At 27.8% G+C, this 14,450-nt stretch overlaps 1 protein-coding gene across 5 annotated transcripts in view; it reads left to right on the top strand.

The window, feature by feature from the left end:
- The window catches only part of LOC107455334 (transformation/transcription domain-associated protein), a 165,499-nt gene that overhangs the window by 42,876 nt on the left and 108,173 nt on the right, over positions 1 to 14,450 (top strand). For all 5 annotated transcript variants that reach the window (XM_087161598.1, XM_087161599.1, XM_087161597.1 and 2 more), the window contains 5 exons: positions 6,613 to 6,787; positions 8,673 to 8,863; positions 9,472 to 9,669; positions 10,781 to 10,891; positions 13,601 to 13,749. In XM_087161598.1, coding sequence (XP_087017724.1) covers positions 6,613 to 6,787; positions 8,673 to 8,863; positions 9,472 to 9,669; positions 10,781 to 10,891; positions 13,601 to 13,749 — 824 coding nt within the window. The remainder of the gene's footprint in view (positions 1 to 6,612; positions 6,788 to 8,672; positions 8,864 to 9,471; positions 9,670 to 10,780; positions 10,892 to 13,600; positions 13,750 to 14,450) is intronic.

Below are 14,450 nucleotides of genomic sequence, written 5' to 3'. Positions count from 1 at the left end.
GAGTATCAGTTTAAAACAGTATCAAAATTAAATTATTAAAGCAGCTTAAAACAGTATGATTTAATGTTTCATTATAGTAGTTATATCAAGTACAGAAACAAATCAGGTGAAAAAATTAATATTGAAGTTGAGTAATCAAAATAATAACATAGAATTGACTATAACCAATAGAGGCCGAAGTTGGCAAATTTCCAAAAATAGCTTAATAAAGGGGGAAAAAATTCTCCCCTTTTTATCCAGTAACTGTTTGTGTTGGAGATTAACGGAGAATTACGAGCGCTTTCTGTTTCCGCGGTACGCTAGAAAAAAAAATATTTAAAACAATTCCGTAAGAAAAAAATTTTGCACAACCATTATTGCTTCTGCAGAAATTTTTTGTTTCTGTAGAAAAGGTTTTTTTTTGGTACAACAGCTTCTGTTTCTGCAGAATCTTTTTTGAGAACTTTTGTTTGTGGCAAACCAAAAATTTTTATTTCCCAAATAAAAAAAAATCTTTCTGCAAGAACTCAGTCGCTCTCTGCGACAATGTCGCTGTGTCGCCGTGTTTCTGCCACGGGGCCATCCACTAATTGCAGATTGTTTTTAAACAATTATTTTACTTTTTTAAAAAAAAATTTTTTTTTTTACTTATTGCATTTTATTTTTGTATTATTACCTTCAAAATTTTCAGTGCTCTTATTTTGTTTTAGGAAATAACTTAATAATATTTAGAGGCAAGATTTTAAATAAGTATGAAGAGAGGGGTTTTCAATATTTTAAATGCAGCAAAAAATCTTATGTTTTTCAGATTTGTCATTCAAAAATACTTTAATTCATCTCTTAATGATTTGATTTAAAGCAACTGATATAAAAAATTTTAATTATCACAGATTTGCTAAATATTATGAGTGTAGGGACAATATAATAATTTACTTCTGAAAAAAATTTTTAGCTTCAATACTCATTATATTTGCATTTAAAAATTATTTAATTTTTTTTAATCATTTCATTAATGCAGTACTTTATAAGTAACCAATTTTAATAAAAATTTATTAGGGGCCATTCACTAATTTACATTTGTAATATAAATTTATTAAAGTTTTCTTAATTTGCTTAATTCTTTACATATTTTTATAAATTTGGTATGATCAATATTAATCTTGTTAATGTTGTGTTGAATATACTATTACAAATAACATTTATTTAAATTTTAATAAAATTACACTCGATAACCTTAAATAATAGTTTAATTAGAGTTTTGAATTACCTTTTACAGAATTAAATAAAGTAATTATTAATTTAAAAAATAGTATGAGCCACTCAATGTTGAATTTATAAAATTTTTTTTTAATATTTCGGCAATATTAAATAAATTTTTAGGTCTTTTCCACACTGAAACACCATTGATTCACTTGCTGTATGATGAAATGGTGTTCCTAGTTAAAGCATTGTTAGGGCGTTTTTTTAAAGAGTTTTGGTTTTCATGTTTGTCAGGAAAGGACTTAAAATCATTGGATGTAGAAAACGCAGAAATTTGGCAAAATTCAAATTTAATAGATGTTGGACTGGATACCACAAAGGTGATGACATCCTTATCTTCTTCAGAAAAAAAATTATGTATTTAGGTGTCAGATCTTTTTACTTGGCATGCACAAAACATTTATTAAAAGCATTGCCTCTAAAAAATTGGTTACTGAGCCCTCTTAAAGTGTTGCATCCTGTAATGAGAATGGAAGAAACTTCTATTAAGTCAATAAGATATCTGGCAACAGTAACCCCATCCATTATAAAACCTGGAGAGGCATCTTTGTTACTAGATGAAGGGGGCAAGGTTACATGGGGAACCAGAAGGTTATTCTTCTGACTCAAATGAATATGCACAAATTGATGTGTTTTGGAAAAACTATTTTGTAAAGAAAGATAATTTGGGAAATATCAAATATCCTCTTATAACAAAGCTCTATTGTGCGTACCACATGGGAATGCCGATGTTGAAAGAGGTTTAAGTGTGAACAAAAAGCTACTTGACAATAAGGCAAGTTTAAATTTGCATAGTGTTAATGGTTTGAGAGAAGTTGTGTCACATATCAACAAAATAGGGGTTTAAATAACTTTTAAGTTTACAAAGATATGATTAAAGTGGCTCGTGCAGCATTTAAAAATTATTCTGCTCGACTAGAGGTTGAGAAAAAAGAAAGCAAAAAACACTGAAACTGAGGAAAGCAGATTGAAAGCTGCTGAAATTGATTTGCAAAAAAAATTGAAGGCTTCTCAAGATCTCTTAGCCGCAGCTGAAAAAATATTAAGGATGGGTAAAATAATAAAGACATGTCGATTATAGAAAGCGGACGGATCCTCTTATCTGAGGCTAAGTCGAGGATAGCAGAATATTTAGCAGCATTGGAAGGTACCAAAAAGAAACTTAATTTGTTAATGCAGGGACCTTCAAAAAAGTGTAAAAAAATAAGATATGTTATTAATGGACAAAATTAAAAATTCTTGTTATTAAATTCTTCTTTTAATTCTATTTATTAAATATGCTCCAAATCTTTGTTTTGCTGCTCCAAAATTGCTTTTTTGTTGCTCCAAAGATGCTCCAAAACCATGTTTTGCCACTTGAAGCCCTGAATTACATATTATTTTAGAGTCATTCTGGAGTGTTCCTAAATTAGATATGGCACATTATTAAAGATTTGTGCATTTTTTTACACCGCACAAGCATATAACTTTTAAAAAAAAATTTAAGTCGTATTTTATTGTATACACATAATTTTAATATACATATTGCATATCATGATTTCATCTACATAACAAAAATTATTTTGAAGACTTGTTGTTTATTCTGGAGTTCTTAAACATTTTCACAGATAAATTTAATTAACATGGTACAATAATATTTTTTTATCTGTAAAAATAATTGTTTTTGTCCTTTTTGTGCTGTCAGTTATTGAAATTTTTTTTGTGTGTGTGTCAAGTGTGGAATTTTAAAATCTATGTACTAACTAAGCTTTTTCAATAAATTTTAAAATATCTATATTTATTTTGCTGTGCAATCCATATTCTGTATCTCTTTAGCTACAGTAATCTAAAAAAATTAATTGATTTAATATTTTTTTAATAGTTAGACAAATTTTAAGATACAAGAAACGGATGAAATAAAAATAAAAACATGACCACCGAAGCCGACGTCTTCAGGGGGTACCGGCCTCGGTAGCCATTAAAAACAAAACCATTTCTAATTGAGGGAGAAGCAAATGCTTAAAATATCACCCTCAGTACCCCGATGGTTTTGTATAGAGGTCCAGGAAAAGCAAGATGCATTCAAAATAATTTACAAATTAAGAAAAGAAAATCAATCAAAATCATCAGAAAAATAAATACTCACTAAGTCACAGGTCAAGCATCAAACTTCAAAAGCAAGTAGAGGAAAAGAAAACACTAAAAACTGAAAAACCAACGCCCCCTATTATAGTGCGCAGTAGAAATTTAAAATGAAATGGAAAAGGTCAGGAGAAAGAAATACGTAGACAAATTAATAGAATGCTTAACTGGGGCTGCTCAGTTAAGACAAGAATTGCGTCCTGTTAAAAGAAAAAATTATATAAAAACTTAGAAACCATCAATCATTTTTTTAATTAAAAAATTAACATTACAAAAATTAAAAGGAAATTCATTTTTACTCAAATTATTTAAAAAATTATTCACAGCTTCCCGAAAACTTTCAACATTATTGCAAATTGTTTTGATCCTAACTAATTGTGAAAAAACAAGATTTTTGAATATTTTACTACACAAATTAGTTTTAAAGTTGCAGAAAAAAATAACATTAAAATTAAAAGCTTTTCTTTTATCAAACACACCAATTTTAATAAAACTGTTAACAATATCAATTTTAAAATCTAAATATTCAATATTAAAACAATTTTCATTAGTTTTTTTCAGGACCAAATCACCAGGATAAATACTATAAATAAAATTATAATCATCACAATTGAACAAAATCAAATCATCAATGTATCGGAAAGCATCAAGTTCTTTATGTTCAAGAAATTTAGCCTCAAAAAAATGCAAAAAAATGTTGTCAAAAGCCCCAGAAAAGGAATTACCTTGTGGAATTCCAATAGTTTGTTTATAAAAATCTAAACCATTAAAAAGAACATTCTCAAAAAGATTAAACTTGCATAAATCTAACCAGTTAAACTTATCAATTTTTTCATCAAATAAATACCTGTCATAAATACCTTCACAAATCTCAATAATTTTCCCATGTGGTATACTTGTATACAAATTTTCAAAATCAAAAGTGTTAATGCTGGAAATATCATTATTATTAATAAAATCTAAAACTTCAACATTACTATCAATAACAATATTTTTCTCTTTTTTAATTTTAAGCAAAATAATTTTTAGAAATTATTACTGCATTAGAATTATTACTGAATTTAGAATGATTCTGTTATTGCCTAAAAAAATTAAACTCTGTTTTTAGTTGCTGTGAAATGTAATTTATCTTTAGTAAGATGCAGTTTCCCTCTATTAAGTATTCATGTTCATATTGCAGTTTTAATTTTTTGATGAATTCTATATTTACTTTATCACAGGATGAAAATGTGTGTTAAACTTGAGTGATACTAAACTTTACCTCTACAAAGCATATTGCAAATAGCTGCCATTTATTGCAATCTAGATAGATTGAATGATAAATATATTAATATATTTTGCAGTATTCCAATTTTGTAAGAAGTACTTTTTTTTAAAAGAAAAAACTGATTGATTTCATCTTTTAAAAGTATGTCTTTGTATATAAAGAGCAGTCATAAGTCAAATTGCATATTATTTTAGAGTCATTCTGGAGTGTTCCTAAATTAGATATGGCACATTATTAAAGATTTGTGCATTTTTTTACACCGCACAAGCATATAACTTTAAAAAAAAAAATTTAAGTCGTATTTTATTGTATACACGTAATTTTAATATACATATTACATATCATGATTTCATCTACATAACAAAAATTATTTTGAAGACTTGTTGTTTATTCTGGAGTTCTTAAACATTTTCTCAGATAAATTTAATTAACATGGTACAATAATATATTTTTATCTGTAAAAATAATTGTTTTTGTCCTTTTTGTGTTGTCAGTTATTGAAATTTTTTTTTGTGTGTGTGTCAAGTGTGGAATTTTAAAATCTATGTACTAACTAAGCTTTTTCAATAAATTTTAAAATATCTATATTTATTTTGCTGTGCAATCCATATTCTGTATCTCTTTAGCTACAGTAATCTAAAAAAATTAATTGATTTAATATTTTTTTAATAGTTAGACAAATTTTAAGACTTATTATATTTCTAATAATGTGAAATAACCCTCTATTCTCTTTATCTGTAGTATATGTTTATAAGCACTATATATATATACACCGAAGAGCCATTACATTATGACCACCCTCCATCTATAACAATGGGCTCGCCCAGGTTTTCATGGCTTCTCGCCCAGGAACAATGTTTTAATGGGGCACATTAAGATCCATAATCCTCATAGAACAATCCCTGGCATCTGTAAGCTACTTGAACATAGTTGCAGACCAGGTTCACCCATTCATGGCAACAGTTTTTCCTGTGGGGGATGGTGTTTACCAACAGGATAATGCACCATGTCATAAGGGTCGAATCATCCAGGAACATTCCAGTGACTTTCATGTCCCCCAACTTCACCTGACCTTAATCCAATAGAGCATTTGTGGTCCTGCTTTTAAAACCAAATTTGTGCTGCCATGCCACCCCCTCGCAATGTGAGGGAATTGCAGGACCAGTTGGTGAGCGCTTGGTACCAGATACCTCAGACTACCTATCAGTACCTTGTGGAATCAATGCCACGGTGGGTACTGGCAGTTTTGAGGGCTGAAGGTGGTCCTACAGGTTATTAGCAGGGTGGTCATAATGTAATGGCTCTTCGGTGTGTATGTATATATATTTAGACAAATGCAAATCCTGAAGTGGCGATGTTTTTTGAAGAAAAAACTAAAAAGCTTGCTGAGAGCTATGACAATTGATTGTATCGGTATAGCAATATGACAAATATTTGTATCAGCAAGGCAATTATTTTAAAAAGTAATTATAAGGCGTCCATATTTTAAGTAAAGTATTTTTTCAATAGTCTATTGTGAGCCGGGAGGTCATAGAGGTTTAAGCTTCACTATTCTGTGACTCAGTGCAATATTGTGGCAATGTGATTAGTACTGCACACCCTGTGACAGAATAGCAGCGACATTGTCACAGAACGTTACAGGGTTCTGGCAGAAAGAATTTCCCTTTAGAAAGTATAAATTTTTTTGTTTTTCTTTTCTGCAAAAATTATCGAAATTTTTAAGCACGAAATCATCATAAAAATCGAGTTTATCAGCACCTTGTGGAATCAATGCCACGGCGGGTGCTAGCAGTTTTGAGGGCTAAAGGTGGTCCTACATGTTATTAGCAGAGTGGTCATAATGTAATGTCTTTTCGGTGTATATATATATATATATATATATATATATATATATATATATATATATATATACACACACACACATATATATAACACTTCTTAGTTTCTTATTTATTCTACATTTTTACTCTTTTTTTTTTTTGCAGTTACACTTGCCCGACATCATAAATAAAATATTTGAAATGATTCAAAAGGCTGAAAAACCTCATAACTACATTGTGCTGCTGCGTAGATTACTTTTAAAGAAATTCGATGAAACTGCTAAAGATCTATGTGCTGTTAAATGGTGTGAAATCTATATCATTAACGAAATATTTGAAAGTAAGCTTTTATTTATAATTTTATCAGTAAAATAGAATAAAATCCTTGCTAACTTTTGTCCTGATGATCCAATTATTACCTAATACAACTCAATCTTTGAAGGTTAATAGGGTACACCTTAGGCATATTGATTAATTATGCTTAAAATGTGTTAGTTAAGAAAATAAGACACACATACTTTCTCTGGAAAAGAGTATCTTTTCTTCAACAGATTCATATTTCGATATTATAAAAATAGTGAGGGTTGTGGCTATCTGGGAAATACCATTCCAGTTGTGTAGTTTGGAGAATGATAGGAAAGTTTGAAACCTGAAATGTTAATTTTATTTTTTGCATATTTTGCTTTATCTGCAGAACTTATAGCTTAAAAATATATATTTCCTAAAACATTTTTGTATCCGTAAATACATCCAAAAAATTAATTTTCCGTTATTTTTCAGGATTTAAATTAGTAATTGGGGAAAAAATTGAATCTTAAGATATAAAAGCTTTTGAATCAACCTACTCAAATAGTTTAAAAATAGTTCAAATTAGCTGTATGAAAAATTAATACAAATATTTATATTCAAATTAATACTGAATTAAAACAATAGAACCAAATCAAGAGTAAGTGTTGATCAAAGTCGAAAGAAACAATAAAGAGCATCCTGTCTTAGTGTAAAATCATCTAGGCATGATAGTTTTTGCTTTTGGAAGTAAATAGTAGCTCCTAAGTAATCAGACCTTAATTTAGTCATGTTTACCTTGTGTTAATAATTGAAAGTTCGAATGCTCTGAAAGCATAATTTATAGATAAAAGGCTTTGTCCCTTTAATATGCTGGTTATTAAAAAATGTGTCTTAGTGGGGCTGTTCAATAGCTAAAAGGTAAGGGGATTTGTGATTTACTTATTTTTTCTGAGGAGAAGGAACAATGCTTATATAATACATTTCAAGCCCTCTTTCTTTAAAAACTTCTTAGAAATGAAAAAAAAATTTGAAATAAAAACTAATTTTGGGGTTGTACCTTTAATGTGCTGGTTATTAAAAAATGTGCCTTTGTGGAGGCCATTCAATTGTTAAAGGTTAGGGGAATTTGTGATTTGCTTATTTATTCTGAGGAGAAAGAACAATGCTTATATGTATAATACATTTCAAGCCCTTTTTCTCTCAAAACTTCTTTTTAATGCAAAAATAATAAAAAATTGAAATGGAAACTTATTTTGGAAAAAGTTCACACGAGGAGTTGAGTAGTCAAAACTAAGAAGTCATGAGCTTTTACCACAAAAAAGAAAAAAACACAAATGTTTCCTGAAAAATAGTCAAAATTTTATAAAATGAAATAAAGTGTACATTTTATTTAAGCGAAGTTTCGTTTTTTATTTTAATTTAATCCTAAAGTTAGATTGCCACAATAAAAATTAAAGCAAAAGACAGGGGGGAGGTCTTGATTTTTCTTCAGTAGCAATGGGAGGCTTTTGTGATTTGCTTATTTTTTCTGAAAATAGTTAGTGCTTGTATGAAAACGTGCTTATTTGATTAGCCCCTATGTAACAGACATCTTTCTTTAATGTATTTCTGTATCTCTTTATTGCATTTTTTTTTTTACGAAAACAAAAATAGTTATTGGCATAAAATTTGCTCGGTTATTTTATTGTTATTTTATCTAATTATTGTATACATAAATTAGATGTTGATAAAAATATAATACCATTTGGCATTTCTGATGATATTTTAAATTTTAATTGATGTTTCTACTGAGTACTGCATTATCTTCTGGAAATCACTGTACCTAGGTTTGTTGATCCTTATTTTGGTTACCATTGTCCTGTAATATAAATTCTGAAATTGTTTAAATTCTTAATCTAAATTTAAAATGTAATTCTCTTTCATTTATTCATACCTAGGAATGAATCAGTACCTAAAATTCCCAATGAAATCTAAGTATAAGGATGAACTCCTTGATATATGTCTTGATGTCATATCTATCAGAAAACACTATTTTTTACATGATTTTAAATTAGAACCCTGTTTGTGTAAACTGTATCTTCGAATCATTAATTCATCTTTAAGTGCATCTGAATCAATAATTCTCAAAGTAAGTATATTCATTTTCATGTATTTCAAAGTTAGTTAAAGCTAAAACAAGGTCTGCTTTTTTAAATTTGACGAGCTGTTAGTCGCTGCTGTCTTAATGAAAATTAAGACAGCAGCGACTAACTTTTATTTAACTAAGCAGCGACTTTTTTTTTATTGAAGCTTTTTAATGATTCTCAATTTGGAAGAAATTCCTGTTATACCTCATTCTCAAATTGTTATTCATTCTGAAAACTAATTTGTATTTTTTTTTTTTTTTTTTTTTATGTTTTGCTAAAATTATTTAGAGTAATCTCAAAATGTCTATTGTATATTTTATTGTATTGCTATAATATTATTTTCATAATTAATGGTAGAACTTGTATAGTTTTGTTATTCACAACTTAACTATATGTTGTTTTTCGAAAAGCACCTTTTAAGTTATTGTTAAGTTGTTATGTATCGTTAAGTTATTGTTAAGTAGCACTTTTTAAAATATTTAAGAAACCTTTTATCAAACTTTTGTATTACAATCATTGTAACAGCTTTGATATGGAATAGTTTGAATAATACAATACATGACTATGTTTTAAATAAATTGTTTTATGTCTCATTACTTTACTATTCTAGGGATTGACTACCTTGAATGTCTTGTCAAAAAAAATTGGGATGAATTCAAGGGAAGTTGAAGAGATGAAGTTTGAGATAACTGAAACTTTACTTGAAATTTTAGATAATTCCTCGAATAATGATATAAGATTACAGACTTTCCAATTGCTTCTTAAGCTCAAAACTCCAAATTTAAGGGATATTTTTGCATTTCAACAGGTGATATAATAATTTTTTTTCCCTTTTTTAATTGATATTATTTATGTAACATGTTTTATTTAACTTTTTATCGACATTAATCTTATTTATTCTTGAAATTTTTCTCAGAAAATAGTTAGACTTAAAAGTTTATAGTTTTATAAAACTGGGTAAAAAGTATTTATATCTTTAAAAAACAATGTATTTGATCCTGTTGTTCACTTTCCCATTGTACCTACATCTGAATGCTTTTAATTTTAGCAAACCTTCAACAAAAATAGACTTTGCTGGTTTAGTGCTTATTATATAACGTAATGCTGCTACATGAATTTTATTATTTTAACTTTTTATTAATAAAAAAGTTATTTATTATGTGAGAATGTAATTTAAAATGTATAATAAAATGTATTAATAAAAATGTAATTAATTACTATGTAATTAAACGTACTCATACTTGAATAATATTTGTGACTTAAAAGTCATACATTAGATATTTTAATTTTTACACCAAATCAAATTAATTTAGTATCTTTGTTTGCAACAAATCCTCAATCAAAATAATAATTTATACCTGATTAACTGCTTTTTATTTAATATAATGCTACAAGAATTCTATAATGTTCACATCTTATTAACATCAGTGTTACTTGTTATCTTTAAATGTATGAAAATTATCCTAAGAAGACCTTATGATCTAAGATCTTATGAAGTAATGAATAAACGTATTATTCACTTCTTATTATTAAAAGCAATCATATTTATAGCAATTTTATTTAGTATTGAAAAACTCATATTTGAAATTTTTTTTGTAAATATAATTTAGTGGATAATTGTTATCAAAATTAAGTTGGTACTGAAAATAGTGCTCTTTCCTAATTGATTGTTTTTGCGGATGGTTTTATTGGAAATTGCATTTTTATTTATTATTGATAGAAAATTACACTGCAAACACTGTTTTGCTTAATTAAGTTAATTTATGTTTTTATATTTTTTTTCTTCTCAATTTGCATAATTTAATTTTTCTTAGTTTTCTGTAACTCTCTAAAAAAAAGGCAAGTCTTGTGTCTCAGTATTAAGAAATTGTATTTCAACTCAGCAATGACTTTAATATTTTTGAATTGTTATTTTTCAGAAGCAGAATGTTACATCATCTGATACTTTTGCAAATATGAAAAATTGTATGAAACTGTATGTTTTGCAAGATAAAGATAGTATGACGGAATTACCTATTTACATAGATAAGGTCTGTTTTGGTTGCAATATTTACACTTTTTTTGCAGAATTTTTTGTGTGTGTTAAATTGAATTTGTGTGTCTACAGTTTGTCATGGCAGCAGGAAAACATGAAGTTGAATTTTATTGGGGGGGGGAGAGGAAGAATGATGCATTGTTTTAAAAAAATGTAGAAAAACCGTGCAACAACCACGAACAATTTTAAAATTCAGAGTAACAATCTAGGGTTCCTTCCTATAGAGGTCAAGTGCACCCACTGGATCCCCATAGGCAATTTTTCAAGTGACTGCATCTCCTGGAAATCCAATTAAGTAAAAATTATAATATGTTTTAGCAATTTGGTTTTTGTTTTATTTTAAGCAAAATCAGTTGAATAATTACTGAGAAATCTAATTTTTAAAAAAAAGTACTTTTTCCCAGATTGCAGATATTTTGGGGGACAAAACTTCAAATCCATGGAAAAAAAGGTTTGTTTATTAACAGAAGGTACGTTTTTGTGACTGAAAATTATAACAAAATTTTTTAGAAACACTAAAAAAAAATGTTTTTTTTTTTTGTTAAAACTTTTGAAAAAATTTCTTTGTTCATTCTCCCTAACAATGTGTTGCTAATCAGGTTCAAATAAATAAGTCTAGTATTTATTACTAATCTAATATCCATCATTCTCTGTAAATTCATTTTCTTAGATTTATTAAAATTAAAAAACTAATTTGTACTAAATACTCTTAGCTTAACAATTGTTTTTAAATGTATCCATACTTGCAGTTCGATAATACTATTCTTTAAGCTGGTAATATAATTGCTTTTAAAAACTAAAGATTCTGTTTAAATTAATTTTGGCTCTTAATCACAAGTCAGAGATATGATGGCTATGACTCAATTAGTAAACTACTTCCTGCATTTCTTTAAAAAAAAATTCTTTTACCTAACATTTATGTACTTTGCATTATAAAATCTGCATGTTTGCATTCAAAAATATTGCTTCCTACAAAATGTAATATTTTACATACTTTCTATCAAAAAGTAGGTTTCACCAGTACTGTTTTTGCACATGGTCACACCCGGGCAGTGCCCTCAGGGGTCCAAGTGAATCTTACTTTTTATATATTGTATTAAAAAAACTAAAAGGAAAAACATTGCGTTATATGTTTTTATTAAAATGAATAGTAATTGATTATCACGCAAACACCAATAATTTGAATAGTTTATCCCCAGGGAAACTTCAAAGTCAACCAAAATCTATTTCTCAACATTGAAATGAAGTTTTTAGGTACTCAACTGATTTCTCTAGAGATGCTTGACCACCACCAACACCGTTTTGTATTTACAATTAGTTGAATGAAATAATAATTGAAGGATTTAGAATTACGGAGCACTATGGGACAGCAACATTTAAAATGGTTATGTCTGATATGCATTGAAAAATGTTTTAATAACTAAACTTTAGTAACGTGACGAAATAATTCATAACTTTTTAATTTTTTTTATTTGTTAAAACTTTGTGTTTTATTTAATTTAATTATTTTAATTAGTTCTTGGTTTTAAAAATTATTTTATTATTTGAGGATTGCAATAGGTTAGCATCAATTTTTTTTTAAATTATGCTATGCATAGTTGAAAAATGTTTTATTTTATGTGCATTGAGTTTTTGGGGTGATAAAAATGTGTAAAAGTTTGTTAAAATTATTGCATATCTCAAAAATGTGTGTGCTTTATTTTATGTATGTGAAGTTTTTTAGTTCGATTTTAAACAGTATGACATTGTCATAGGGGCCTAAAACATTTCTATGCTTGCTATTAAGATAGCCCTGAGTTTCATTGCCTATTTCCAAAAAAAAATATAATTTTAAAGAAATATTGCTGTGCCTTACAAAAGCCTGTTTTGAAATTTGTTTAATATTTTCCTTGGAAAGTCAGGGCCATTTCTTATTTATATATTGAATAATAATATTATTGATATGATGTGAAAGCTTCCAAATTATATAAAAGGGAAAAGAATAATTAAAGAAATTGGTGTTTATTTTTTCCTTGCTGTAAAATATGAACTTTTCTTGAGTGAGAACATAGGTTTTCATTTTTTTTTTTTGTATTTTTGAAATAAAAAATGTTAAAAAGGGGCCACTAAACTTAATAAAAATGTCTTAATAAAATGCTCTTTAAAATCAAAGTTTTGACTTTTTCATAAATTTGGTATGAATAACAGTTTTGAGACTTTCTTATCAATCATATTTTTTAATAATTCTAACTTTTGTAGCTTTTTTTTTACCATCAAATTCTAATTAAAATTCTGTTATAAAATTCCAACTATTTTGGTAATTATCTGTTTTCAGGAAATTTTCATGACAGAAACTATTTTTGTAAAAATTACTATTTATAAAAGATATGGTAATTGTTCTTAATTTTTTTCTATTGCCAATAATATTAGAAGTGATATAGTTGTGCTCTCCCGTATTAAAAAGTACGTGGAAGCGATAGGTAAGTGTCTTGGCCATGATTGAGTGAACGGTTGCTATTTCATTACCTCATTTAACTATTATGTGAGTTTTTTTTTTAAATATAAATTGAAAACATATCTTTAATTTTATTGTTTTTAATTCTATTATTATTATGTTAATAATAGAATTACATTAATAGTCAAATACAATTAATTCATTGAATCTATTTTAATTATTTTTATGCTAACTGCTCTTTGTTTTGAATTTTCTTTTTTGAATTTGCAGTTAATTATCTCAGCATGCAAAGTCTTATGTGAGAGTAACCGTACAAGAGATCGAGAGTCCAGTTGGAATATCATCAAAATATTTTTAGCATCTACCATTATAAATAGCAACACACATGATGAAATAAGAAACTGCCTTCCATCCAATCGGTAGTGTATAATTTCTACTCCATAATTTCAGGATTGAAACAGCTGTGCAAATTGCTCTAAAATGAATTTTCTACTCCATAATTTCAGGGTTGAAACAGCTGTGCAAATTGCTCTAAAATGAATTTTCTACTCCATAATTTCAGGGTTGAAACAGCTGTGCAAATTGCACCAAATTGCTCTAAAATGAATTTTCTACTCCATAATTTCAGGATTGAAGCAGCTGTGCAAATTGCACCAAATTGCTCTAAAATGAATTTTCTACTCCATAATTTCAGAGTTGAAACAGCTGTGCAAATTGCACCAAATTGCTCTAAAATGAATTTTCTACTCCATAATTTCAGGGTTGAAACAGCTGTACAAATTGCACCGAATTGCTCTAAAATGAATTTTCTACTCCATGATTTCAGGATTGAAACAGCTGTGCAAATTGCACCAAATTGCTCTAAAATGAATTTTCTACTCCATAATTTCAGGGTTGAAACAGCTGTGCAAATTGCACCAAATTGCTGTAAAATTAATTTTCTACTCCATAATTTCAGGGTTGAAACAGCTGTGCAAACTGCACCAAATTGCTCTGAAATGAATTTTCTACTCCACACAGCTCCAAAATGCAGTTCTCCCCCCCCCCAAATTTGCGAAAATTCTAGGATTATTCATTGAGTAAAAAACACAACTTTAACTCTGTTAGGCACCAAGTTTTA

The sequence above is a fragment of the Parasteatoda tepidariorum genome, chromosome 4 (assembly GCF_982258835.1).
Source record: "Parasteatoda tepidariorum strain Cologne lab strain chromosome 4, Ptep-v5.0, whole genome shotgun sequence".
NCBI classification, from domain to species: Eukaryota; Metazoa; Arthropoda; class Arachnida; order Araneae; family Theridiidae; genus Parasteatoda; species Parasteatoda tepidariorum.
Note: the sequence above shows the minus strand (reverse complement) of the source record. Positions and strands in the feature narration are given on the sequence as shown.